Genomic DNA, 27,711 nt, shown 5'->3' with positions numbered 1-27,711 from the left:
TAGAAAGAATATTTTTAACGGTTTGGTATACAAGTATACTATATACTAATATTTCAGTGGATTTTCTTTTTCTTTAGGTTTATAAGTTATATATCCGTTATGCCTGAATTAATTTGAAATTAAGAAAATTAAATGTGAATAATGATTTTATCTGAGTATAGCCTAAACGTTGCTTACAGTCAGGCGCCGACATGAGTATGTACATATATATGTGAGCAAATGTAACCCCAAATAATGGTAGATAATGTAAAAGAGCATAAAAAGTCTCTCTTAAGTAATATCGCTCTTAACTGTATGGCTTTTCCCGTTTTAATTGCGCTCAGCAGGAAGTGACGAGGCGTCCGCATAGCACAATTACGTGCAACATGTGCTGCTGCCGAAGGCTTACACATTATATACATTATCTGTTTCACGTACTACGTGCTTTGCTCCCCAATCCAACGAGGGAGCAGAGAAAAGTATTTGCAAATATTGGCGAAGGATAATCAAAACAAAGAGCAAAAATGGCGTAAACTATAAAATATATGTTAAAATGCTGCTCGTAAATCGCAAATGAAAATGTAAAATGAATATGTCCATGCGTTGAGCTTCGTGCATATATATACTTACATATATATGTATATACATACATTAGGGTGTCTTTTTTTTGAACTATTCATTTTTTTCAATCCCATCATGAAATTTCCTTGGAAATACCCTAAAAAAAATTTCCTGAATATTAAATTTAAGGACTGGACCAAGGCATGTAAAAAATTTCCATTGAAAATACACGACAATCGTGATTTTTTATCTTTAAATTTCTATAGCTCAGAGGCATTTTTTTGTATATATCTCGTAAATGATAAGAGCTATAGTTGGAGGTCAAATTCGCTATCACTAATAGCTCTCGAGATATTTGTCTTATTAAGTAAGTCTTTAGAGAATTTTCATGGATAGTATGTAATAAAAAACTATGTAACTTCCATACAACCTTACTTAAAAAGCCGAATATCTCGAGAAGTATTAATGATAGTGTTTTTGACCTCGGATCTTTTTTGTAGCAAATAAAATTTTCTACAAGTTTGTCATGAAAATATTTTCTATAGCTCTTGTCATTTATAAGATATATACAAAAAAAATCGAATTTCGTGGAAAAATCAGGTTTAGAGCCCGTACTACCTCGCCGGTGTGAGTTTCGACTTTGTCCAATAGGCACTTTTGTAGAGTGTTCAATTCTGAGGAATATGTGTCTAAAGTCAAAGCGATGTCATAAAATGCCGCTGAGCTATAGGAATTTAAAGATAACAAATCACGATTGTCGGGTATTTTCAATGGAATATTTTTACATGCCTTGGTTCAGTCCTTAATGTTAATATTAAATGCCTAAATTTTCAGGGATTTTTTTTTAGGGTATTTCCAAGGAAATTTTCGTGATGGGATTGAAAAAAATGAATAGTTCAACAAAAAACACCCTAATATACATACATATATATATATTATATATGCATTTATGTACACATAAATTTGCGTTTGTAGTTGGAATGCAATAGCTGTCATTGACATGGACGCGACATGCGTGGGGCAACATAGTTGGACATGAAAAACAAATGGCAGCAAATGCCAAAGCGACGCATATTTTGAAAACTTCAAAGCACAAGCAGACAAACAGATTTTAGAGATGGACAGCACACAAGGCGGGAAAGATATTTAATAGCCCTTAAAGCGATATTTCATTGCTGGCAATTATGGCGAACCACTTTTTCAAATGAGTAAGCAAACAGTTAAAGACAGCAAGAAGCGTTTTCTGAATTTGTAGAATTGCGATAAAATATTACTTATACGCCATGACAGCCAACGGAAGCTTTTCAGTAACATGTGAGCTTCTCTAGCAAAAAATGCTGATGCCAAAATTTGTTTGATCAGTATCACTCATCAATATTTATTTCTCACGACAACGCCACATCTAATTTGTTTCTTTCTTAAAAGGACACGCACTTTTCAGCCTGTCTAGTTCGATACGCACGTGTAGCTAATTGATTTGATTAACTCAGTCTCATATGCGTGTACAGTACAGTAAAAAAAAAAATATGTCTATGCCAATTCATCGGCCTTCAACAATCAATTACTAGAGGTGTGGGTGTATTTTTTAGCTTTAAATTGCCGTTGATTATTCGCAACGACGTCGTTTAGTAATCACTCGTGCTTTTGCTATCATAATTTGCTGCCATTCCTTTTCATTACTCTCATCCGTGTTGCCATCAGCAATTGCTAACAACTTGCTGTGTTGTAATAAGTAATCCGTCAGTGCTTCTTTCACCAGGAAATGCTGTTTTTTTCTATTATTAACACACACCCACACATTTCTATTGAAGTTACTTCGCGCTTGCTTGGGTTACACAAAAAACTGGCGGAAATAGTAGAGTGTGTAACTTCTGCAGATAGCTTTAGACTCCGCTGATTCACTTATGTATCATATAATGTCGGATTAGATGACACTGTTGTGGCAATAATGGTCACTTATATCCATAATGCATAACTTAGAGATGCTGAAGCAACATACATTTGAAGGCACATACTTACGCAAATTACTTTTATATAATTTGCTTGCTTTGCTTTTGATTTTTCTTTCACTGACTTAAAAAATCGGAATAAAATAAATATTTCGGCTGTTCATAGCCATGAAGTGTTTGAAGCAAGCTGGTTTAAATAGCTATTATACATACAAGTACATACAGCGAGCACAATTTGTATTTATATACCCTTTGTTTTTTATTTCAATGCAAACTATTAAACACAAATTCCAAAAACTAAACCAAAATTATAAACCAAGTTAGGGAAATATACTAAATTTAGTTTCTTATAAAAAAAATTTCACGACAAGTAAAATTGTGACTGAAAAATTCATTTAGGAAACGCAATATTCGTCTTCATAAACCCTTAAAAGTCATTAAATTTAGCAAAAGTACAGCAAAAAATAGTTTTTAATTAATATGGTATTCAGTTGTATAACCACTTTGTTCATATGCAGCTCATAATCACCGTTGCATTAACTCCATCAATTTCATTCTAAGTACTTCCTCCATTCCTATTGTTGCCGTTTTGTGTCACCAATTCTCTTTTAACATTGGACCATACAGTCTCTATCGCGTTCATATCCAGGTTTTAAGGGGGGGGGTAAGGTTTGACAACTTTTTTTTCCCATTTTTTTTTATTTTTTTTTTCTGAACCATCAACATCTCAAGAATATTGCGTTAAAGTTTTAGGTCATTCGGAGAAAAACTAACGAAGTTACAGCAGGTTGAATAACGGTACTTCCAGCTACCTGCGCTGAGTGTACAAAACTTTGAATCGATTTTCCCAAATATGTCATTTTTAAAGTCGGTGACCAGCCTACCGAAAAAACTACTGCATCGATCGTTTTGAAATTTCCAAAAATTTTAATTTCTAAGAATTTTACAAAAACAAATAAGTCGATTTTTTCGTCTAAAATCGTTATTTTGGCTTAAAAATGGTACCAAAAATCGAAAAATTGAAAAATTAAAAAAAAAACTCGACGTCAATTGAAAGATAAACTAATAAAGTAAAGAAAGCATTTTGGTTTTTTGGTTTCAGATGATCCAGTGATGCTGTAGGCTGGTCACCGCACAACAACTTTTTTTCGAGGTGCCTGCAGAGATCGACTATAAATCCGTTATTCCTCGCTATTTTTCGATAAAACTTTTTTTAAGTTTCCTTCAAATGTTGTACTTTCATATAGCAACGAGTACTTGTGGGTAAAACATTTTGAAAGTGGCCCCGCCTCTAATAAATATAATGTACAGGGTGCGGCAGTCAATCCCGCATTTTTGAAGTAGGTGTAAAAAAAACACGGACACGATAAAAATTATATTCATAAAATATTTTTCTACATTAAAAAGCATTTAAGAAACATTGAAAATAATCACTGTTTGAAAATAAATCAGCAAATGGAGCATTTGCACGGCATTCGCGCAGGCGAAGTATAACATCACGAAGCAAGGCTATTCTCTCAATTTCTAGCCGGATTCTTGCCTTTGAAACCAAATCCAAGTCTTTCTTCATTAGAACTTAAATTCCCACAAGAAAAAATTCAAAGTCTGGTGAACGGTCCACGGAATCGTCCATTGTGGAACTGCAGTAACCTCTTTTTCTTGTCGTAAAATATTTTCAAAGTTTTCGACCCACAACTTTATTGCGTTTACCGAAGGCATGGTCTATTGCGATTAATTTGAAAACAAACGACGCCGAGCAACTAATAGCTACCACTTTGATAAAAAGCTTTCACGGCAAACGAACGTTGTTGTTAGTCCACGGCTCCATGTCTACTGAAATGCTTGAATAGGACAACACAATTGACCTTGGCTGCTCGCCCCCCACCACTCCTACGCTCCTGCGCGCTATTTATAATTGCAATGACTGCCGCACCCTGTATATATCTCCCATACCAATAAAACTACAATAACCAAATTCTCCCAGCGCAAATATTATTAGAACGCTGGTGTGAAAATTGGACAATGGATGTAGACCGCCCACTTTTTGTTGAAATCACATATCTCGGGATTTGACCAACCGATTTCGACTAAATTTGGTACGTAACATGTTACAGTACGAAATCGGATTACAACCGCTCCTACTTCGCAAATAACACACACTTTTAAAGTCCATTTGATTCTTTCACTTTCCATTACACAAATCAGGAAGTAATTAAGATAACGGGATACTATTTTGCAGTAATAATTCCTTTAAAGTATGCCACTTTATGATTAAAAATTGTGCAGCCCCTAGGTACCGAATGTGGCCGAAACTATCGGTAAAAGTATTAGATATACAATTAAGATTCAGATAAAATCCTTCCCTGACAATAGTAATTCTGTGTATCGGAAATGGGTTGAATCGGGTGCATACTTCCCTCATATACTAATATAACGATTTTTAAACTTCCAGGTGACTTTTCATCGCATATTTCGGCCAATATTTGAGTTATCTCAATGAAATTGGGAGAGCATGGTTTTACTCATAACAGTGTATTTTGGGCCTAAAATGGATAATTTTGAGCGAAAACTTGACCTAGACCCCATATTACTATTACCAGGAACATCTGGATGATCCATATGATTTGTGTTTGTATGTGAGGTACCTTAATGAAACACAGGGAGCATTTTTTTAGTATGTGGCGTGATAACAGTTAATAGATAAAATCGGTTCGACATTACCCCAACTCCCATATACTACGTATAATGATTTTCTATTTTCTAACAAACCTTATGTCGAATATGTCGATCAGTGTATGAGTAATAGAGAGTATATGTATAATAATATTAAGCGGTTATAGCCGAGTTTACAACAGCGCACCAGCCGTTCTTCCTTTTCGCGCTTTGGTGTCAATTGGAGATTTCAATTGTAGGCAGGTCTTTCTCCACCTGGTCTTTCCAACGGAGTGAATGTATCCCTCTTCCTCTGCTTCTCCGGGCGGGTATTGCGTCGAATACTTTTAGTGCTGGAGTATTTTCTTCCATTCAGACGACATGACCTAGCCAGTATAGCCGCTGTCTCTTATTTCACCGAACTATATCAAGGTCGTCATATATTATATATCGTACATCTCATCGTTCTATCGCTTGCGGTATTCGCCGTTACCAATGCGCAAAGGACCATAAATCTTCCGCAGAAACTTTCTCTTGAAAACTTGTAACGTGGACTCATCAGATGTTGTCATCGTCCATGCCTGTGCATGGTGCACTAGTAGAATTTGGCCTTTGTTCGTCGAGAGACGACTTTACATCTCAATTGCCTACTCAGTACGAAGGAGCACCGTTGGCAAGAGTTGTTCTGCGTTGGATTTCGAGGCTGATGTTTTTGTTGGTCTTATTGCTGGTGATAGACGAAATTATCTACGACTTTGAGGTTATGAGTGTCAACAGTGACGTGGGAACCAAGTCGCGAATGCGACGACTGTTTGTTTGATGACAGGAGACCCGTTTGATTCGCTTCTTTGTCCAACTTAGAGAAAGCAGAACTAACGGCACGGTTGTTATAGCCAATGATATCGATGTCATCGTCGTACGCCAGCAGTTATACACTCTTGTATAAGATTGTACCTCCCTATTATTTTCTCCAACCAATTCAGATTACGTTGATATCATATAAGAACTCAAATTTTGATTTCTTATAGGGTAGGCCCGAATGTTTATAAAAACTATTTAGTTAATAATTGGAGGTTATAAAAGTTAAATCGCCGTAGTCCCAAAATCTATTTCATGATGCGTGAATAGTTCTCAATGCAACAGCACTAACATTCCCTTTGAATATATTCAATGTCCATGATGATGTCGTCTTGGGGCACACGCCACTAATAAACACTATTCATGATCTAACTATAATCTAGGAAGTGACAAAAAAGGGTGGAATTGCTGAATATTCAAAATGGCACGCAAACTTTCACTCTACTTTTACATTCACATATATAAGTATATGAAGACCAACAACAACACACCACTATACAAGGTAACGAAATTATGCTTCCGCTCTGCGCCCCCGCCTCCAGCGCTCCTCCGAGACTAAAATGAATATTTTATGCGAAAATGTCCCACAGCAGTTCCAAATCACCAAAAAATGGCCTGAATAAAAGATAAGTTTATAAAGCGTGGCAAACAGAAGCAGAGAATAGTCAAAATAAAGAAGAAATAAAATAAACGAAAATTTCACCCATCGTAACCACATACTTGTAACGTAAAACATAAACGTGTTGGGCGGACGAGCGAGCGGAACGCGACAGCTTTTAGGAAGTTAGGAAGTGAATTAGGCAAACGGCTTAAAGACTCTTGCTTACACGGTTGGCTGAGAGCATATAAGCTGGCAGACATTGAAGTTTAGTAAGTGCATGTTCTCCGAGTTTTAAGAATGTACATACAGATATACACACAACTACATCTGGTGTACGCGGAGGGTAGTTTTGAGGTGTTGGACTTAACTTGTCAAAACGCGGCTGTGCCTTTTATCTGTTGCCCTTTGTTTAGACAGCGTAAATATGTGGTACGCAAAAGGCAACGAAGTTTTACGGCAAATTGAAACTGTATTTAAAAGCGAACAAAATAGCGAATTTGTAACGGATTATCATGGCACGGTGTTCACGGTTCATTTCGCCCGACCTTCGTCATTTTCCTTTTCAACCTTGCCGTTATAACTTTCTATTTGACTTTGTTCTACCTTTCTTCTCTTTAATTACTTTTCATGCTTTTAGAGATTATGCTCGTACTTGATGTCGTTGAAAATAAACTTCGTGCATACCGTGGCATATTTAGTGTATAATTATAGGCGCGACTAATGATTGTACACGCAAATTTTGTGGAAATTTCTGAAAATTAATAATCATTATACCCTGAACAAGGTATATTAAGTTTGCCGCGAAAATTGTAACCACTAAAAGAGAAAAGTCGAATATCGAGAAAAATATATTTTAATATTATTTTATGCTATAAAAATACACATGTGAAGGTTATTATCGTGACTATAAGGTTGGAATCATCTACACTTCAAGAAGCACACTTGACTAAGATTAAAAAAAATCGATAATCGAGAAATTTTGCCTAGAAAGACAACAGGAGTAGCAACTTGTAGTCTGCTTTTAGCGAACAGAACTGAAAATTTACTACTGATTCTATGGAAAAGGTTCAAAACTGAGATAATATTTGAGCTTTGTTCGAATCTGACAATATTTCTGGATGGATTTTTAAGGATAGCCAAAGTACACTGAAATGTAAATTCGATTGTTTTTATTTAAGTTTGTGTTTGTGGGTTAGTATGAATTCAAAAGTAGCCAACAAATATAAGTTGTCAAAAAAGTCTTGCGTTATTTTCGCTAGTTGGCGCTGAAAGCGCGTAGTTCTAGTTTTATTCGTCGCATTGGGTCATGCTATACCTTTTTGGAAAGCTCATTTCACGCGCTAACACGTCTTTGATTGATTGTCGTTTCTTTTAAGTCGTTCGTGAGTTGTAGCGTCGCAAACATGGAGCAAAATAAAGAGAAAATACGGCATATTTTACAGTACTACTACGATAAAGGCAAAAATGCATCTCAAGCCGCCAATAAAATTTGTGCAGTTTATGGACCCGATACAGTTTCCATTTACCAACGATGGTTTCAACGTTTTCGTTCTGGTGTAGAGGTGGTCGAAGATGCGCCACGCTCCGGAAGGCCTGTCGTCGAAAATTGCGATAAAATCGCTGAATTGGTCGAAAGAGACCGGCATAGTAGCAGCCGTAGCATCGCTCAAGAGCTGGGCATGAGTCATCAAAAACTCATTTCAATTTCAATAAAAAAAAAAAAATTCAATAAAAATACCGCAAGACTTTTTTGACAACCCATGATTTTCCTCTTTACTAAAGTAGCTAAATATGTTGTAAATGTGTGCTGCAAAAAGTTACTTAAGCATGAAATTGCTGTCCGTGCACATTCGAAGTTCATCGCTGCTAAAAGCTAATTAGCCAACTTAATACTTCGAGGGGTATTGAAATTCGAATTATTTCCGGCGATTTGATTTGCTTTTCTAATAATAAAGCAAAGGCATAAGTGTGTATATATAAACAACTATATACATATATTATATAAGTACATATGTACATACATATGCATGTGTAAATGTTCATAAGTACTTTTCCATGCCCAACAAACAATTGTTCTAACTCTAGGCACTTTAACTTTTAATTATGAGTTTTCAATGCACCAAGAGAAAAAAGTTTCAACAATTTGCGGAAATTGGATTGCTGCCACTTCTTCCGTTATACTCATTTGCCATATATGCACCGACATCTGTGGAGTATGCACTTACATTTCAGCAGAAACTTTCATTGCATTGTTACAACTGATATTAGTATTAATCCCACAAACAAAAACAAAAGTTATTTTGCTCAAAAATATTTATGATGGTGCTGAATTCGGTCTATTTTTTATACTCTCGCAACATGTTGCTACAGAGTATAAAGGCCCATTGACATACAACTTTCCTCGTTTTGCCTGACAGTTCATACTGAAACAAAGAAGCGCAGAAAACAAAGGGTATGCCACAATAAATGCTTTGCTTTCAGCGTTTCGCTTACATTTTGCTTGGCTTCGGCTCGAAAACTTTTTATCTAAACTTAAGTTAAGATAATTTGTGATTTGGCGCGGAGATCGCAGTTGCCAGAGAACCCTGAGCTAAAAATCAAAAAGCTTTCAAAATCCACTCAAGAAAGCTTCCTAAATGTTTTTATACAATGTGAAAACGAGTAAAATCAGATCATAACCACGCCCACTCACTATAACTGTTATGTTGAAGACTACTAAAAGTGAGATAAATGCGCCACAATCAATAAATTTCAAAACCTGGTTGTTAGGGACGAACTTTATAAAAGCAGGCGTAAAAATTGGACAAAAGGCGTGGGCTGCCCACCTAATGTGAAGTCAAATTTAGTGTGTGAGGTTATTCATATTATACGCCCAAAAGTTGTCTTCATCGGACAATAATTTGTGTCAAAAAACGGCAAACGTGGATGTATTGAAATAAAGATAGCTATTTATAAGAATCTTTGGATTTTTGACGAAAAAAACTCCTTATTAACCAAGTCCCCTGATTCTGTGCATAGTACCATCGAATCAACTACTATATGTAAGTCGTACCGTTATAAAACCCTTCACAGCTGCATTTCTTATAGCAACTATATGCAATGGATGATCCAAGTAGAGGTACTTTTTTCAATAGCCTTTTTTGACAGATAACGTGGGAGTCGTGTCAAGCTGTCATGTTATTTCTGTTAAGTATGGTTTGGCATTTCATCATGGAAGGCCTTACTTTATAACGAAAATTAACGTTCTATAAAGAAAGTGTGTTCGCGTGCTTTGTTCAACTTATGGTTAACATATTCGGTCTACGGAGCGTACTATTCGTAACACCATCATCAATCTTAAGAACCAACATTCATTATTGGATAATATTCGACCGAATATACCACGTCCATCACGCAGTGAAGAAAATAACCGTAAGCTCGTAGCTGAGAGTGTACAACAGTAACTCGGACTGACGTATTAAACGATTTTGCGCATTTTACGCCTAGATCTTAAATTAAAAGAGCACAAAATACAGCTTGTGTAAGAACTAAAGACGCTCGACTTTCCCAAGCGACATCGCTTCGCTCTATGGTCTCTTGAAAAGTTCAAGGAAGATCCGACGTTTTCGAGACAAATTTTGTTCAGTGATAAGGCCCACTTCAGAGTCAATAGGTATGTAAATAAGCAAAATTTCCGCATTTGGGACAAAAAGTAAACTGAAGAGATTCAAGGTTTGGAATCGTCGGTCTTATTATTTCTTCAAAAATGATGTCGGGTGGTCGATGGCGACCGTAATAACTGACTACATGATGCCTGAAATTGAAACTCGTGATCCCGGCGACATTTGGTTTCGACAAGACGGCGCCACTTCCCACACCTCGCATCAATCAATGAATTTATTGACAGAATACTTCGGTAAGCAGATAATTTCACGTTTCGGGTCGGTCGAATAGCCACCAAGATCGTATGATATCACACGGTTAGAATTTATCCTGTGGGGATATGTGAAGCATAAAGTTCATGCTGACAATCCCACTTTGATTCAGGCCTTGGATCGAAAATTGGACTCAACGGATGGACCATCTGAGATGTAGCCGTGGCCAACATTTGAAAGAGATAATCTTCAAAAATTAAATTCCAAAGAATGTTCTTTCGAAAGATAATAAAAACTCCTTATTAAATTTAAAGTTTCTGTGTTTTGCCTTTAAAAAGTAGGAAAATAGGTGGAACACCATTTGTAATTAAATCTAAAAACGTAACAAGTGTTTGCCTACGATTTCTATCCAAAGGAAAACGTGTTGACGTGGCTATGTTTTATAAAATAATTTTCAATTCGAATTAAGGTTACTTTCAATTAAGTTAAGCGTTTACGCAATAGTCATCGTCAAACATCAATGCCTTTCAAAGAAAAAACAAACAAAATAACAAAAAAGACGAAGGAATAATTTTTGTAGAGTAGTAAACTTTCTAGAAGCCTATGAGCATTGTCATTTAAAATGATGTGTTTTCATTCAGTTACAAAATTTAAAAATAAAAAAAAAATTTGTATCTTTCAAACGGTTAAATTTATGAAAAAAACATAAGAGATAATTTGTCGAGCTTTAAATTTCCTACAAAATAAGAGCTCATACTTGGAGAGCCTTACTTAGAGGTGTCTATCAACCATTTTTCTAGAGCACGAAACGAAAAAAACCTATTCGTTTGTATATGCTATAGTGGTTCGATATCGGCGATTGCCAGAAATGAGCAAGTTCTTAATGAGAAATGTGCGAGAATTCAGATCGATATCTCAAACACCGAGCGACTTGTTGGCGTATATACAGATGGACGGATAAACGGACATGGCTTAGCCGACTCATCTCATCACGGTATATAGTACATATGTATGTACCTACCTAGAATTTCGGGGCAAACTTAATATACTCTTTTCATGATATAAAAATAAATACCTAACTAACTGTATGAGTTCCATTCCATACTCAGATAGGACGCAAATGCCGCTCTCTGAATGCAACGCTGGCTTGTTTTTTGTAATTATTTTTATAAATTTATACTCACTAATAGTCCAGTCATTATAGTAAGTTCATCTCGGAATTCGATAAACTCATTTATATGTCTGTAAATACTTGTATAGGGTATACCTACCATATGTAGGTTTTGAGACAACTTTAGGGTGTCAATATACAAGTATTTACAGTATGGGTATATCGAATTCCGTGATTCTTACCTAATTTAAGCTTAAATGACTTATTAGGGGTTCGAAGAGTTTTTAATTAATTTACTCACATTTGTCATAATTGCATATTCAGGATGGATATTCTCGTCATCGTCTTATTATTCTGATGTAATAATTACCACATTAATTAAATACATAACGACAACGAACAGACTGAAATTGCACTAATTTTTACTTTTTAAATTCTCAATTAATTAACGCTTCTCTGTTCGCCCCCTTCTACTTCTCTAATTACTTTCACACATTCAAATTTTTATTGTATAAAAAAACCTAATTTTTGCTTTACCCCAGATGGGACTCGAACCCACAATCCTCGGCTTAGGAGGCCGATGCCTTATCCATTGGGCCACTGGGGCTCTTAATAAGTATTATAACCGAAAATTCTTTCATTACGCGGAACATGCACAAGAACCAAAAATGATCACTAATTATAAAATTAAATACAAGCAACAGCAACAAAAACAAAAACTCAAAGGAGAAAAATAACGAATAGATCATCGCGAACATTCGTGCTTACTGATGTGTTTCTAAATTATTATTAGCAACTGAAAACAAGCACAACACCTCAATACATTTTGAAATACAAACAAATGGTCAAAACTGTTTTTGAAACCCCTAAAAAAATAAAAGTGGCTTGTCAAAATCCACTATAGCGGTGTGCTTTGTTGAAACCAATGTTTTGGCATAATTGGAAAAGGTCAAACCATTCAAATAACGAAGAGGTCAAGCAGAAAAATTCAAAACTTGCACGAATTTTAAGCCAATGAATAGAATTTAGTTAAAATTGTTATTGCTATTAAGTGCAAAATATATAGATAATAATTTTTTTTATATTATATACATAACGTATATGTATGTTTGTATGTACACACTTAGTATATTTTAATTAAAGTACGTTCCATGCCACATAACAGTTTAACAGCACATCTCTTTGCGTTCGTTATCGAAGCTGGTGAGTAGTGAGTGGTTAGTTCCAGCGTTTTATTTCTAACATTGCTCTCCGTGGCTCAACATTGCGATACACAATTACAATTACAATTTAAATTCACCTTAACGAGTAGATTTCAGTTAGTACATAATACATCATTAAAGCTTAAATTAGGTGTGTCTCGGAATTCGTTTTACCCATTGAAAATATGTCTGTAAAATACTTTGTGTTCAACGCACCCTACCAATGTTTTTGAGACAACTTTATCATCCTGAATGTTCAAACCGAAAATTTAAAAGATAATAGATTATATTTAAGAACTTTTCATAACCCAACAGTGTTCTTAATTTGTGTAATTAGCAAAAAGGGTACAAAAAAATCAAAAAAACAGCTCGTTAACATTGTCATTGTGCTTGAATGTTTGTTTCTTAAAATGCATAATTATGCTTTAGGAAAACAAAACTTGGAATAAACGTTGTTAAATTTAATAAAAGAGATTTTCTTTTGCAGAAAACATTAGTTCGGGATGAAAAAGTGGAGACGTAAGGTAGTAGTCTGGTAGCTTATGCCTATTTTCATGACTTCTTTAGAGGGTGATTTTTTATAGGAAAATAAAAATTAATTATCTTGAATATGTGTGTTTTTATTTACATATTCAAAATATAAGTAAAAAAAAGTATTGAAAAAATTTAATATTTTATTACAATCATTATTGTCACTTGAAGTTGGAACCTCACAAAAATGGACGTGGGTGGCCCGGGTGATTTTGGCTCTTGACGTTATCTGAAAGCAAATATTCTTGATTATTCTTAATCTATAGACATGTCATTCTGGTCGGAACTACTGAAGTTAAATTTCAAGGGTAAATAACAAAATGGCGGACTTTGAAAAAAAAAGTCCTTTTATTTTAGCAAAGAAAGGGTTGAAAAAATTCTCGCTAGTACCGACGAGAACTATAAGTGTGTAGAACAGCCTGTTAAAATTTGAAAGAAATCGGTTAAGTAGAAAAAAAATGTTAGGACCCGGGCCGACCAGAAAAACAATGTTTAAAAAAAAACGCGTTTAAATTTCAACAGCTCCGAGAGAGAGAACTCTGAGGCGCTATAGGGAACTCCCGAAATATTTCGAATTTCTGTCTGAAATTTTCAATATACAAGTATTTACATACATATAAATGGGTATATCGATTTCCGAGGTGAACTTACTATAATGACTGGACTAAGTTAGTATCAATTCATACGTTTTTATTGCAATGTTATATGTGTTTGGTAATAATTTGTTTTGGCGTTTTGGATATGTACATATGTACTTAAATACATACATATATAAATAAACATCTAATGTGATTCAAACTGGGCCGTAAATATAATTTTTAGCAACACAAACGAAATGAACAAATCTATTAAGGTAGTAGTCTGGTAACTTATGCCTATTTTCATGACTTCTTTGGAGGGTGGTTTTTTATAGGAAAATAAAAATGAATTATCTTGAATATTTAGAGTGTTTTTATTTACATATTGAAAATATAAAAAAAAAGTTATTTGAAAAAATTTAATACTTTATAACTGTTATCATTGTCACTCGAAGTTGGAACCTCAAAAAATAGATGCACATGTGGGTGGCCCGGGTGATTTTGGCTCTTAATGTTATCTAAAATCAAATATTCTTGTTTCTTCTTAATCTATAGACACGTCATTCTGGTCGGAACTACTGAAGTTAAATTTCAAGGGTAAATAAAAAATGGCGGACTTTGAAACAAAAAGTCCATTTATTTTAGCAATGAAAGGGGTGTAAAATAAAAAGTTAGGGATGAAAAAAATTCTCGTTAGTGGCGACGGGAACTATAGGTGTGTAGAACAGCCTGTTAAAATTTGAAAGCAATCGCTTCAATAGAAAAAAAGTTAGGGCCCGGGCCGACCAGAAAAACAATGTTTTGAGAAAAACGCGTTTAAAGTTCAACAACCTTAAAGTTTTACTCCGAGGCGCTCTAGGAAACTCGTTATAACCGCCGAAATATTTCGAATTTCTGTCTGAAATTTTCACAGTATATTCTCAAGACATTGTACTTTCAAATTAAGCAAAAAAAAAATTCGATTTTTTGAACCCAAGTTACCAGACTACTACCTTAAGTCATCGAAACCCCAATACATTGAACGAATCAGCGCGGAAACTAACATATATACACATATAAATATGTACATACATATGTATATACACCGGAAACTAATAGAGTATTTGCCTAAGAAATATGTGAACGATCAGCTCGTGCGAGTTTCGGTTAGATTTGTTAATTAGGGCCTGAAGAAACTCATCAAAACTTTAACAGTAATCTCTGGTAGCGCTTTTGGTATTTAACTGGTTACTTAACCTATAAATGTCTTGTAAGGATTTTCCAAACCTATGGAAAGAACTATATATGTTCTATGACCATTCCTCGTAGTTAAAAGTTAAAATGTAGATTTTACAAGAAGTTCAATTTTTGGAATAACTATGTTCTCCTATTTTTATATAATGTATTTTTTCTGACATCGACTGTAAGATTCGCAAAGGACCATTTCGGATCGTACCAGAAATTAAGGGAACTATGGCAATAATAAACATCTTAAAAATAAAATGTTAGACATAATAAGTTCTACAAGTCTCTGTGAAGTTCAGTTTTTTCGAATAACTATGTATGTTCTCACATTTTGGTATTAACCAGACGGCACCAGCGCAAGACAATTTGTTAGCTGTGCTCATTTAATCAATTTTTTTCTTAAAACAAACTGTGTCAAAATATTGAAAACAAAAAATAATAAGAATTTAAAAATAACGGGAATTATTAATTTTACACAAGTTTCTTGACAAATTGTATGAAATCTTGTCTGTTTATCAGATATAACTTCAGCGAAATGTTACCAATATAGAGTCCGTCTTCGGTCATTGGAACGTACTCATGTCCGGTTATAGGAATTGCTTTCTTATGAAAATAATAATGAAAACGTCGCGTTCATAAAATTTGTCCAGTTATGGGAGCTATCCGTCTATGAGGACTGCCCGTAATGGGGAATTTCGCTTTACTTCTTTTATTGAACTTCTAAGAGCATTGTTCATTCAGTAGACTGCTGTGTGCTCTTGTGTTGTGCTCGACTATTATACAACACTGTACAATGTATGCTCTCAAATGGCACACGGTCTCTCTAACTATACGTACAAATATATATATACTCGCACTTATATGCATGTACCTACTATGTATACTTTTCTTATACGCATGCTGTTAGCTACGATTGGCGCGCACGCTTTGCCGACACTGCTTGTTCGCTACTCGCACGACAAGCAATACACGCAATACACTCGTTCGTTAGCATATACAATTGAAGGTAAATCGATGTAGCGTTGCATTGTGTGAGTGTAGCGTGCAATGACGTCGGCCAACTTTGCTATTGTCTGCTGTTGTGTGGTGAACGCTTTCGCTTGTTTATCAGCAGCTGTGTTTCGTTATTATTTATTTTTCGCCTTTCTGCTGAAATGAAGCGTACGTAAGTGATACTTCGTGTATTCGATTTTCTTCCGTGCACTGTGCTGTCGTCACAATTCTCGTGTGTGCTGTTATATTTGCCTTGCGTTGTTGTATGTATTCTGGCTACATAATATGGCAAGCCCCAGTGGCCCAATGGATAAGGCACCGGCCTCCTAAGCCGGGGATTGTGGGTTCGAGTCCCATCTGGGGTACTAACTCAGCATTGTCTGTTTTTTTTTAATTAATTAAAATTAAAATAAATGTAATATACATTTTTTTTATTTATTAGGGGAATATAGTATATAAATATGTATGTTTATACATACATACATATTTGTATTCAATGTATGTACATATATTTTGAACCAATGCGTGTATTACGGCTATACACATACATATACATACATTTCATTTTCATTTGAAAGCACCTATGGATAATTCTAATACTATGTAATGTTTATTTACCTGGATTGGCTTGTTGGACGATATATCCACCAATTGGTCTTCAACTCGTATGTAGCCAGCGCTGATTAAACCTGCGCCAATGGAGAAATACAGTTAAAGTAATTTGTTTATATATATATGTATATGTTAAAAATAATTTTTCATACTTTGCGTAAATATGTATGTATGTTCGTAAGTGAATATCTACTTACTTATGTATATATACCATATACTGATAAGTCACCTATTTGGAAGAAATATACTAACTTTAGCCAATATTTTCGCTTAGATTTTGCCAACATTTTAGTCAGTTATTTTAATAGTGTACTTTATATAACCATGTGAGAGCTGTGAAATGTCAAACTGTTCAAACTATTATCTTGTGTCATGAGTTCCATGAAGCAATAGTTAATTATTTCGCACAAAAACTTCATTTAAATTTTTTTTTAATTGTCCTGACTTATTTTTAATTAAAAATATTAAGCGACGTTTTTATCTAGAACTTGTTTTTTTATATGTGACCTGGTCTACGAAAAGGGAGCTAACGTGCGAAAACTAGTTTTCTGGGAAACAGCTGTTAAATCTCATCTTCCATCCGAATCAACTAAAAAGTGAAAATTGATTTTTTGACACCTAAGCCCCCTTTCCGTAGACCAGGTCACATATAAAGATATTTCAGCATTTTTTCAACAATTTTTTTCTCATACGAGAAATGAAATATTTTATTAGAATTTTTTATTGTGACAAACATACACTATTAACAAAGAAATTCTGAAATTTATGGAAAAAACTATTTTAAACTCCTTACAGAGTTATCTAAAGTAAAAAAATATGTGTTTTAGTTAAAATCTTAACTTAAAACTTGGGCGAAGCAAAACAACTTTCTACAAAAAAATTAAAATTTTTGACATTTTTTTTTCAAATAGTTGTAATCGAAAAAAATCTTTCGTTGAAGTCTTTAAAAATTGTATTTCAAAGACCTCTCTAAATTTTCATGAATATCGGATGAATAGTTCTCGAGAAATCTTGCGATTTTAAAAACAAAGTTTCGAACAAAAACGCGTTAAAAGACAGCGCATTTAGCCTAGCTAGTCTCGAGTGCACAAGTTATCAAGGCTGTGTCTCCGAAACTACTACCCGGATCAACTTGAAAATTTAAGACAATATTCTAGAGGTGTTGTAGAATTTAATAAGACAATAAAAAATTCGAGGTTTTGAAAACCGTAAACCCATTTAACCCCTTAAGATACAAATGAAAACATCGTACTTAGGGGTATATTAGGCATAGAACAGATAGGAGTGGAAAAATCTTAAAATTGTGTATATGATCTGGACTAATTTTGTTTTCATTTAATACTAATGTGTACTCGGTAAATTGAAGCCAAGTCAGAGACTAATTTAGGAAAGATTTACGTTCGTCATTACCCATTTCAAACAAGAATAACGAAAATCAATACAGAGTGTGGTTACTCGTCCTTTGTCCACCAGTTTCACCCTAGCATTCTCGCGGTGAAGAGTGATCCGTCTTCGGTGGTTGGTTTTCCTGATTTCTTAAAAGACAATTGGCAAACAAATGGATAAATACCACTCAAAATTTGCTGTTCTGCATTGTTTTAGTGCTACGGTTGCGGCATGTTCGGTTATTATAAAAAGCAAGCAACCATTTTTTTAGCAGTGCTCTGTAGTCAACCAGCTTTTGTTAGATTCGTCTCATTTTGAAACACCCATACAGTTGACTACGGTTCACTTTCGAGCTCCTTCGTATAAATCCAATATTCACCATTTGTCACGTTGTCATAGAGATGTTTTGAAGCATCGTTATAGTATTTTTTTTAACATTTCTCTCGGCCAAACGACAGGAGCCTTTTTTAGCGATCAATACCTGTAAATTGTGTGGGATCTCGCGAGAAAGTTTTTTCTACAATGAAATGTTCAATCAATATTGAATGTATGCTAGTCCCACTAATGCCTATTGTTGTCTTTATCTCACGTTAGGTCAAGACGATTTGGCAAAATTAGTTTGCGAACAGCATCAATAGTTTCCGGAACAAGAACTGATTTTGGGCGACCTTCACGAAAATAGTCTTGGATTGATCTACGACCTTGATTAGATCCACCATACTTTCGGCAAGCACCGGTTCTTGATGGAGCATTATCGTCAAAAGTTGAATTAAGTTCATTGATATACTATTGCTGCGTTAATCCACATCGAAAGTTGTAAAAAATAACCTCGTAAAAATTATCGCGATGTAATGCTATTTTTTGACCGAGATGTATACTTTAAATTACTGTAAACAATACAATATGTCAAAACCTTTTTAAGAAAGCATTCCAACAAAAATGTCAAACTTTACGATAAAATTGTGAGTTTCTTGATTTCAACATCAGCGTTTCCAAGTCCTTATATATAAAAGGCAGCCTACATAGAGGGCGAATATCGTCCATTTGTTTTTAATTTTACCGATGACTTCTTCTACGTTGATTATCTGCACAAAAATTGAATTTTGAAACTATACTTACATAGTTTATCACTTTACAGCTTATCTTATATTGGCATTTTCTGGTCGTTTGCTACGGTTCAATTTGCTATCTGCAAAACCAACCTCCTTAGAGCATCAAGGAACACTTGTACCAAGTTTCATCACGATACGTATATATCAATTGCTTATTTTATTATCTATCTCTATACGTTTTAGGACAACAGCTATTAGGTGAATAAAACTATTGCATTACTTTTAATTTTCAATATCCAAATTGAACACTGGAACTACGTCCAATTCCAAGATATTCCGTGATGCCAGTTGACTCTATTTATTATAAATCTATCAACATATGATTTAACTTTATAAATTTAAGTGTGAAAGTTAATTGCTATGGACATCCAATATAAGCTAACCAGCATCTGAAATTCAAGTGTACCTCGCCAAATGGTAATATCTTTATTATAATTAATCCTTCGTTTAACTTCGTCTCCAATAGTTTAATTAAAATAAGGTAGTACTCCAGTCAAATAGTCGTCAATGAAAATGTTAAATAAACTGTAGTTTTGGAAAGCATTTTTTTAAGACTTTTTGAGAACAACAAGCCCTTAAATTAGCACATCAGAACCTGGGCATGCACTTAGTTATCGCTAACTGTGGTTACAGAGTTATAGTACTAATTACTATCTATATTTGCTAGTTATCTAACTTAACACTCACTACACGGGAAAATTAGTTGACTAGCCTTGCAATCCAGTTCACATATTTGAAGTATCTGCAATCTTATTTTAATTTTGAGTGTAACTCAGCTTGGAGTATATTCAGACGTAGCCACATTCAGCATTTGACTGGCTTGCGTGTTTTCATGCACAACACACAAACAAATTCCTGTATAAGTGGATAGTTTTTTGTGCAAACTTCAAAGCCATCAAGTTAGAATGGGTCCACATCAACAATTTGTTCGTGCTTGCGTGCTTTTAATGTGATGTACATACATACAAGGTCTGTCGCAAAAGAAACAGGACTTTTAAAAAAAACAACAAAAAATTAATATTTTTCAAAAATTATATTTTTTTATTCAAAGTAGTTTCCTTGTGCTTCGATACAGCGTTTAGCCCGGTCAATTACCATTCAAATGAGTGTTTAAGATAATTTTGCGGAATGCTTGAGAATATCGGCGTCGAAATGGATGAAATGTCCTGAAACCAGTGTCCCTTCATGGGCAAATGAAGTTTTCCAAATAGGTAAAAATCACAGGGTGTCAGATCAGGTGAGTAGGGTGAGTGATTAATGGTTAATATGGAGTTTTTTGTCAAAATATCAGTGACAAGCGTCGACCGATGACACGGCGCATTATCGTGCGACAGGCGCCAGGACCCTGCCTCACGGTATTGTGGTCGAGCACGACGAATGCGTGACAAAAGACGCTTCATAACACCAAGGTAAAACACAGCATTAATCGTTTGGCCAGGTGGGACGAACTCTCGGTGTACAATACCCTCGGAATCGTAAAAACAAAGCGGCATTGTCTTTATTTTTAACTTCTGAAGACGACCGACTTCTGATCGTCACAGAGGTCCTCACGACCTTCTTGGAATCGCTTAAACCACTCATGCACATTACTATGGGATAGGCACTGATCACCATAAACTTTTTTCATCATTTGAAATGTTTCAGTAAACGTTTTCCAAAGTTTAAAACAAAATTTAATATTTGCTCTTTGCATTTTACGACCGATGACCAAAAGCTGCTGTCACTTTTTGATCGATAACATCGATTGTAGTTATCCAATTGTCTTAAAATTTTTACGAAATGTCAACAAGAGATCAAACTCTTTATTTCACATACCCACCAATAGGTGGCGCCACCAGAAACAGTTATATTTAAAAAGTTCTGTTTCTTTTGCGACAGACCTTGTATATGTACTAACCAAACATGCAAACATTTCAAGTATTTATGTTATGTTAATTTACTTTTTATTCGCTAAAAGTTTAAACGAGAAAGTTGAATTTGATCTATGTTATTTGAAAATATATACATATGTCCTTGTATGTAAAACTTTTTATTTTTAGAGATATCTTCACGAAACCTTGCATCGATTATGGCAGCTACATGCTATAGTCATTTGATCTTAACAATTTATTCGGAGATTAAAGCGTTACTTTGGGCAATATTCTGTGCCAAATTATGAATATAAATTGATAATAATATTGGCCGAAAAATACTTGTATTATTGTGAGAAAATATACGACATACGAAAAATATGGCACAAATCATCCAAGAGCGAAAACAGCGCGCCAAAGGGTCGCACGGTCGATAAAGAAGATTACCTGCAAGTTATGCGGAATATACAATCTACTTCAGGTAGGCCCCAAATTGGTTAAAGGACTAAAATTGGCTTTTGCAGCAAGATAACGCCCCTGCTCACGCATCGTTGCACAATAATTGTACTGCATAATTTTTTTACCAATTTATTCCTTTGAACCCTTAAAACCATAAAATTATCGTCAGAATTCACAAAAAATTTTATTGGATTAGTTACATACGATGTATGTATTTTTTGTATTCGAACCCAAAAGACGTAAGTTAGTGTGACAAAAATTAACACAGTAACCGTAAGCCGTAAAGAGGTGAGGTGGTGTTACGATTGGAGGATGTCTGGAATGTAACGGAGTGGTTCAGATGAAATTTGTTGAGTCAAACATGGGCTTATCCTTGTATTACAATATTAAAAAAAAATTATCATTTAAAAGAGGGATTACGGAATTGGTATACGAGGTGTGTTCAAAAAGTATCGCGAATTTTGAATTTTCGCGGGTTACGTATATTCGAATTTCGAATTTTTTGTGGCGTTATGTTGGTACTCATGTCTCTCACTTATGCCGACAAATTCGGCCATTTTGAATGTTCATTTAATTGTTGACAGCTGCTTTGCTTGCACGTGTTTTGGATCGTCTTCGATTTTTACCTATTCAAAAAAATGGATCAAAGAACCTGTATCGAATTTTGTGTGAAAAACGAAATTAAGTGCGCGGATGCATTCCGAATGTTGACTGTGGCATACGAAGAAGCTACCTTGGACCGAAGCAACGTTTATCGGTGGTACAAAATGTTCTCAGAAGGCCGAGAAGATGTGAACGACGAAGAGCGTGCCGGACGCCCGAGCACTTCAACAACAGACGTAAAAATTAATGAAGTGGAGAAAATGGTATTGGCCAATCGTCGAATCACAGTTAGAGAAGTTGCTGAGGACCTAAACACCTTTTGCACCACGATAACGCCCCTGCTCACACATCGTTGCTTGTGCGCGACTTTTTGGCCAAAAACAACACACTAATGATGCCGCAGCCACCGTATTCCCCAAATCTGGCCCCCTGTGACTTTTTCTTGTTCCCTAAACTGAAGAGGCCCATGAAAGGACGACGTTACGCTTCTCTTGACGGGATAAAGACGGCATCGAAGGAGGAGCTGAAGAAGATAAAAAAAATGATTTTTTGAAGTGCTTCGAAGATTGGAAAAACCGTTGGCACAAGTGTATAATATCTCATGGGGATTACTTTGAAAGGGACAAAATAGATATTCATGAATAAATAAATAATTTTTGAAAAAACACAAAATTCGCGATACTTTTTGAACACACCTCGTATAGTTGAATGCCCAATTTTTCATGCATAATCGTACGTACGCTTTCGTCTGACATCTCCAATTTATGGGAAATCTCTCTCAAGCTCACAGCTATTTTCGGCAACAATTTTTCAACGTTAAATTTTTATACTCTCGCAACAATGTTGCAAGGAGAGTATTATAGTTTTGTTCACATAACGGTTGTTTGTAAGTCCTAAAACTAAAAGAGTTTGATATAGGGTTATATATACCAAAGCCTTCTGAACATTTTGACGAGTATTGGCACACGGAAATTCGTTCTGCAACCAAAATTTAAAACAAATACGTGGATCAATATCTTCGGTCATTATAATATGCGACAAAAACTACTGAGGTCGACTGACATAAATAGCTGCTGTAAATACACTGGTTGGCAGATCGCGCTAATTTTTGGCATCTTAATTAAGGACAGTTGTACCAACCTAGGAAAAAAAAAATTATCTGTCACCATATTATCATATTAGATTTAAATGAAGAATTCCCAATACTTTCTTGGCAGGGTGTATTTGATGATTGCTACTGTCCGCAGGACAACGTCACAAAACTGAAAACGTTGATGCTCTCGTCACTATAATATGTACTTAACAAATTGATAAGATCATTCAAATCACCCCATTTTAATTCTAATCAATTTTTGAGAGTTCTGCTGGAGTGTAAATTTCGTCAGTAGCCAATATCGAAATAAACGCTCAAAGAAGTAATACAAGAAAAATATAAAAAAATCAAATTAATAAATTTGTTTATGCAAATAGTTTGTGAATCAGAAGTTTCCATGATTCAAATATTGAATTTTATACCGAAACAACTAAAATAAAAAATAAAAAATTTGAATATTTTATTGCTAAAAGCGGTTTTGTCTGTATATGAATCTAGATGACTGTTATGAACTTTTTTAAAGAAATTTTATTGAGCTTAGGAGGATATTTGTTATACTCTTGCAACTAGTGCTTAGTTTTATTCACCTAACGGTTGTATGTATCACCTAAAACTAAGCGAGATAGATATAGGGTTATACTCGTATACATATAATATACTATATAAATGATCAGGATGACGAGAAAAGTTGAAATCCCTTTGACTGCCCGTCCGACCGTGCAAGCTGTAACTTGAGTAAAAGATTATATACATATCTCGAAGTAACTTGGTATGTGCTGTACTTAGTACAAAAGTAATTACGAGTTCGTAGATGGGCGTAATCTGACTACTGCCACGCCCACAAATCGCCATTAACCGAAACGATATAAAGTGCCATAACTAGGCACTAAATTAAGACATAAGTAGCAAGGGACACTTTTTGGCAAAAATTCTGTAAAACAAGGGCGTAAACATATCTCCATCCTCTTAAGCTAATAACGAAAACAAATCTTATAAGAACTTTTACCGACTGTGTGAAAATGGATGAAATCGAATTATAACCCCGCTCACTTCTCATATAACAGTGGTGGAAATTGGACGATGGGCGTGGCACCGCCCACTTTTTGGTGAAATCGCATATCTCTGAACCCGACCAACCGTTTTCGACAAAATTTAGTACGTGAAACTCTTCCTACATTCTTATATTACATTGTGAAAATGGACGAAATCGGACAACAACAATTTTCAATTCCACTTGATTCGTTAATTAATATAACGGGATAAAACTTTGCACGAATAATGTCTTTAGAGTATGCCACATTATGATCAAAAATTGTTCAAATTCAATAAAATCAGTTCGAAACGAATATTTAGCCCCTGTACCTATAGTTGACATTTAATCGAAAATGTCGGTTAATGTGTGATATACAAGGTGCGTTCCAAAGTAAAAAGGCCTTAAAAAAAAAACAAATGAAAAAAAAATTAAAATTAAAAAAAAATGGGTTTTGCAAAATCAATTTACTTTATTCAAAATAGTCTCCTGCTGCATCAATACAGTTTATGCACGGCATGTCGGACGGCCGTTTTAGCTCGTTGGCAGGTATGGCCGCCACTATGCTGGTGCAAGCCTTTTGAATGGCCTCTACGTCTGCATTCCTTTCTTGGGCAATTGCATTTTTCCAAAAAGGAAGAAGTCGCCTTATCAGGTGAATACGGGGAGTGATTAATGGTTAAAATGTGATTTTTGGTCAAATAATCGTGCTTTCGAATGTTGGATTCTGAGCAATTTTTGATCATCAGTCAATTTGTGCGCAACAAACAGTGCACACACCTTTCGTAAACAAAAAATGTTGGTCAAAATGCGATAAATCGATGTTTTGGAAATTTTCAATTCCATTTCCATGAACTTCAATGACGATTTCGGCTGATTTTTGATGAATTCACGGAAAGGTTCGATGGAATTTCCGATGAATACGGATTTTGATTGGCCCACATGTTGATCGTCATTTATGTTTTCACGACCACTTTGAAAACGTTGAAACCACTCGTGCACTCTGCTACGGGATAGGCAATCATCGCCATAAACTTGTTTCATCAATTGAAACGTTTAACTGAAATTAAGGAATAATCCTTCTCTTTGAATGGTATATCAAAAATGGGTTGAATCGGAACAATACTTCCCTTAGCTCGCATATACCTAATATAAAAAGTAAGGAAGGGCTACTTTATTCATAGATCACCAACATTTTAACTCTGAAAATGATAAAGTGTATTTTAATCAGAGATCTGTGTTCATTATCCGATCAGTTTTTCAAAAACGTATTTGTGTGGTTTTATTCCGCTATCAGTAATTCAGGCTTTCGAAATGGATATACATATAAAAGTATCGGTATACAGAGAAGGCACTTTCTTCTTATTTTAATTACATTTGTTGAAAATTTCTGGATATTGGAAGAAAAGTTGAAACATGGAATTGCTAATAAGCAATTAATGAAAGATACACCCATAGTTCGTGACATGTTCGGGAAAGGCATTCGATGAAAAGTTTTGTGTTATAGTCGAATGTTTCTAGATAACTATAAAATCAAATTATGTAGGAATTGTGCAAAAAATGCTAACAAATTTTCAGACGCTAAGAGAAAATATGGGTATCAAGCTAGACTCCATCCGCAACCATCTGAATAAATTTTCCGCTAATTTACGAATTTGTAATGAAAAAAAATGAGAGTAAATCCACCTGAATCTAAAAGCAATTAAAGACAACTCTTTTATGCTTTCAACACATGATAACAGATTACTGCTGGTCCTTAAAAACAAATTGTCAACTGGAAAAGTATAAAGAAAACGAAACCAGCGTATTCGCCTGATTTACCTTCGTGCAACATCTGGCTATTCAGCAAACTCAAAAGACCACTCCGAGGACACTGTTTTGACTCAATTTCGAGTATATTAGAAGAAGGCTCTGATGGCCATCGCGACGGAGGATTTTTCAAAGATGACTGGAAAATTCGTTGGCATAAGTGTATTGCAGCGGGAAGGGATTACTTTGAAGGAGATGAAATGGATTTGCAAGAATAAATAAAAATTTTAAAAATAAAACAAAATTCACCTTTCAATTTGATCACAGTAGTATATTTGACAGATCGTTTGCAATGGTAATTGCCTGCGGAGATGCGGCGGTAATATTCTCTGACGAACATATGTGAAATTATGTTGCGATTCTTTCTTCGGAGAGGAAATACTTTTCTTCTTCAGTTGCCCTCAGCGCCTCAGCCTTGTATTTTGTATACAAAATTTAATTTTTCAAGTCCTACGCGTTTCAAATCAATAAAAGCGGATGTTCGATTTTAAGTTTTTGACAGTAATTTGTCATTTCAGCCATTCATAATAGTAAAACTCTTTTAAATCTGTGAACCAAAACTTGGTAGCATAAAATATGCAATTATACTACTTTAATGGTCTATCCGCATACTCCCTTGTATCGCTACTTTGTTGTTACATCTTTGACAAGCGGGCAAAAGGTGGCGAGCAGAGAAATAGCGAATCAAAGATTGCTAATTTTACACAAATAAAAGTTTGTTTTACAAGGATACTCTTACAATTTTCATCAACTCACTTTGCCTAAAACTAACTGCGAGAATGTGGAGCTAAAGAGAATTGCAAAATGGCAATATTTGCTTTTATAATTAATTATTCTGTGCGTGTACCCCCAAGCCAATTTATTGAAGGTCGCAAACCCTTGCGGTGCAAAATCGAAATATGACCATAATAAATATGTTTACTTCGCGTGCCTTTCGTTTTAAATTATTCAACATACTCTTTGACCGAATAAACGCTCCCCGCTGCATTTGCAATGAAGTTTCATGATTATCAGTGCCATTACAATCATAATCATCATCCTCGTCATTAATCATTATGTATTAATCACTTGCAGGCCCGACCTGCTCGCCCACTCGGAGCCGGTTGCTTCGCCTAGCACTTTGTTCTTGACCTACATACTGTGTACGTTGTTGCAGTAAGTACGACGACGTACATATATGCTTATATTGTGTAAGTGTGCGTGACAAGGACGTACTCAAATTTGTTGCCGCAATGGCAAATAAATGCGCTCAAACGCAGAGCAAAGGTATTTTTAAACATCAAAACAAGAACAACAAGTCATTTGCAGAAATAACCAACAACAAAACCAGCAGTTGTTGTTGCATATCTTGCTGTGGCTGTTGGTGTTGCCTTTGCTGTTGCTGTTGCATTTTCATTGACCTTGTCACTAACTGCTGGTAGCCTTAAATCCAGTGCATGGCCCGCATCAAGGCCCCGAGTGGCGCTGCTTGCGTTTGTGTGCGTGCATGCAGGTGCTATATATTCGTCTGTTATGTAAATATGTTTACAAGTGTAGCGTAATTTGCGTAGCCTAATTAGAAGGTGTTATTTTACAGCTTTACACCCCTTTGAAAATATCAAAATTGCACCTTTGCATCAAGCATATAAATATATAATTACTTAAAACGAAATTTGTACGCCAAA

At 35.1% G+C, this 27,711-nt stretch overlaps 1 protein-coding gene and 2 non-coding genes across 4 annotated transcripts in view; 1 reads left to right on the top strand and 2 right to left on the bottom strand.

Annotated features, from left to right (window-relative positions):
* Positions 1-27,711, bottom strand: part of LOC126759957 (otoferlin-like) — a 137,613-nt gene that overhangs the window by 48,652 nt on the left and 61,250 nt on the right. For both annotated transcript variants that reach the window (XM_050475218.1, XM_050475217.1), the window contains exon 5: positions 16,712-16,782. In XM_050475218.1, coding sequence (XP_050331175.1) covers positions 16,712-16,782 — 71 coding nt within the window. The remainder of the gene's footprint in view (positions 1-16,711; positions 16,783-27,711) is intronic.
* Trnar-ccu (transfer RNA arginine (anticodon CCU)) lies at positions 12,100-12,172 on the bottom strand. Its single transcript has one exon. It is a non-coding gene; the product is annotated as a tRNA-Arg (tRNA).
* Trnar-ccu (transfer RNA arginine (anticodon CCU)) lies at positions 16,386-16,458 on the top strand. Its single transcript has one exon. It is a non-coding gene; the product is annotated as a tRNA-Arg (tRNA).

Source organism: Bactrocera neohumeralis, chromosome 5 (genome assembly GCF_024586455.1).
Source record: "Bactrocera neohumeralis isolate Rockhampton chromosome 5, APGP_CSIRO_Bneo_wtdbg2-racon-allhic-juicebox.fasta_v2, whole genome shotgun sequence".
NCBI classification, from domain to species: domain Eukaryota; kingdom Metazoa; phylum Arthropoda; class Insecta; order Diptera; family Tephritidae; genus Bactrocera; species Bactrocera neohumeralis.
The sequence above is the reverse complement of the archived record's forward strand: the minus strand, read 5'-3'. Positions and strand labels throughout refer to the sequence as shown.